The 2500-nt window shown below is 41.9% G+C and overlaps 1 protein-coding gene across 3 annotated transcripts in view; it reads right to left on the bottom strand.

The window, feature by feature from the left end:
• The window catches only part of LOC143286105 (uncharacterized), a 209020-nt gene that overhangs the window by 3761 nt on the left and 202759 nt on the right, over window positions 1-2500 (bottom strand). For all 3 annotated transcript variants that reach the window (XM_076593695.1, XM_076593694.1, XM_076593693.1), the window contains exon 5: window positions 1-1253. This exon is cut by the window's left edge and continues 3761 nt beyond it. In XM_076593695.1, the coding sequence (XP_076449810.1) occupies window positions 973-1253 (281 nt within the window). In that variant the 3' untranslated portion in view covers window positions 1-972. The remainder of the gene's footprint in view (window positions 1254-2500) is intronic.

The raw sequence follows: 2500 nt of genomic DNA, 5'->3' as shown, positions 1-2500 counted from the left end.
TATAAGGCTTTAAAGGGTTGATAAAAAATATTTTCATTCATTTTCAGATATAGATATTACACGTGTCATCAAGACGGGTTCACAATTTGTTAAAAATAGACATACAGTAAGTTTTCAATCCACAATGCATGTACATGCGTATGCTATAATCCGCTTCAGATTTGACCTGTCAAGGTATTTCTATCCAGCATAAAGGGTCACCTCAAAGTTTCACATTCGAGCGAGTTTGGCGAGTTTGCTACGTAATTACAGCTTCACAAACACTTGACAGCCGATGCCTCGCCTGCAGAACTGTACATAAAACTTCAGTCAAAAGAAAATCGGGAAAAAACAAAATACACGGATAACAGTCACAGTATATTATATAATCATCACATTTCCAATTCAAGGAGATCGCACAGAGAGCGAAGTAACGTTACACGGAAAACGTCCTTTTGGCATTTGGCACAATACTTGGAGTTCGGTCACCCAGCTGAATTAAGAGCTCGCCATGAGATAAAAAGCAATTATTGCTTGGTTGGGTAGTATCCCATAAACGATGAAGTATTCATCACACGCCCCTGTCCACAGACAAGAAGCCATGAGCACTCAACACAATCCACATTTGCAGACACCTTTAGACGTTAGGTATAATCCAGACGTGTAGGGATTGTCGCCACATGGTCTGTGTGCTCAGAGCTTTCATCATTTGTAACAATCCACACGAAAGCATGCTTCATCACTCGGGTCACAGCACATTGTTTGAAACATGAATAAATAACAATTGCGTAATAATAAACAATAAAAGAACAATCATCACTTGATTCTTTTCATATGTGCAAATCTCGTCACATGTGTATGTGTATGGTGTTCCACAGTTAAGGGACTTATGGTGACTTCTTTCATCAGCTTCTCCAAACCTTTGTCTTGTACTCTCCCAGAAGAAGAAAAAGCAGAAGATTAAGGGAGATCCCAGCAAGGAGGAAACACCTCCTAGAACATCAAGTTCTCCACGCTCTTGTTCTTCTTGGAGCTGCGGGAGCCTGCTCTGCGGAAGAGCCTGGAGAAGAACCCCTTGGGTCCCTTACACAGCGCCTTCTTGCTCTTCGACTGCTTGGCGTCCTTGTGGGGGAAGAGGATGGTGGTGAAGGGGATGGACAGCTGCAGACGGATCTGGGCGACGATGCCCACCAGCAGCTCATCCACGTGGTGGTTCAGGGCCGCTGAGGTCTCCGCGTACTTGCAGTCGAAGGTCGTGGCCACCATCCGTGCTTCTGTAGAACATAGAAACATATCAGGTGATCAGATGTGTGTTGTTTGTTGTTTGTTTTGTAATGACAGCAGTGTTCGTGTGGTGGCCACCGTCCATGCTTCTGTACAACACACATACAGATCAGGTGATTGGACGTCTGTTGACTGTTTAGTAATGACACCTACAAATCAGGTGACTGGATGTCTGTTGACTGTTTAGTAATGACACCTACAAATCAGGTGACTGGACGTCTGTTGACTGTTTAGTAATGACACCTACAAATCAGGTGACTGGACGTCTATTGATTGTTTTGTAATGACACCTACAAATCAGGTGATTAGACGTCTGTTGATTGTTTTATAATGACACCTACAAATCAGGTGACTGGATGTCTGTTGATTGTTTTGTAATGACACCTACAAATCAGGTGATTAGACGTCTGTTGACTGTTTAGTAATGACACCTACAAATCAGGTGACTGGACGTCTGTTGATTGTTTTGTAATGACACCTACAAATCAGGTGACTGGATGTCTGTTGGTTGTTTTGTAATGACACCTACAAATCATGTGACTGGATGTCTGTTGGTTTGTAATGACACCTACAAATCAGGTGATTGGACGTCTGTAGATTGTTTGTAATGACACCTACAAATCAGGTGACTGGATGTCTATTGGTTGTTTTGTAATGACACCTGCAAAACAGGTGACTGGACGTCTGTTGATTGTTTTGTAATGACACCTGCAAATCAGGTGACTGGATGTCTGTTGATTGTTTTGTAATGACACCTACAAATCAGGTGACTGGATGTCTGTTGATTGTTTTGTAATGACACCTACAAATCAGGTGATTGGACGTCTGTTGACTGTTTAGTAATGACACCTACAAATCAGGTGACTGGACGTCTATTGGTTGTTTTGTAATCACACCTACAAATCAGGTGATTGGACGTCTGTTGATTGTTTTATAATGACACCTGCAAAACAGGTGACTGGATGTCTGTTGATTGTTTTGTAATCACACCTACAAATCAGGTGATTGGACGTCTGTTGATTGTTTTATAATGACACCTGCAAAACAGGTGACTGGATGTCTGTTGGTTGTTTTGTAATCACACCTACAAATCAGGTGATTGGACGTCTGTTGATTGTTTTGTAATGACACCTGCAAAACAGGTGACTGGATGTCTGTTGGTTGTTTTGTAATCACACCTACAAATCAGGTGATGTTGGACGTCTGTTGATTGTTTTGTAATGACACCTACAAATCA

The sequence above is a fragment of the Babylonia areolata genome, chromosome 9, assembly GCF_041734735.1.
Source record: "Babylonia areolata isolate BAREFJ2019XMU chromosome 9, ASM4173473v1, whole genome shotgun sequence".
Classification (NCBI taxonomy): domain Eukaryota; kingdom Metazoa; phylum Mollusca; class Gastropoda; order Neogastropoda; family Buccinidae; genus Babylonia; species Babylonia areolata.
The sequence above is the reverse complement of the archived record's forward strand: the minus strand, read 5'-3'. Positions and strand labels throughout refer to the sequence as shown.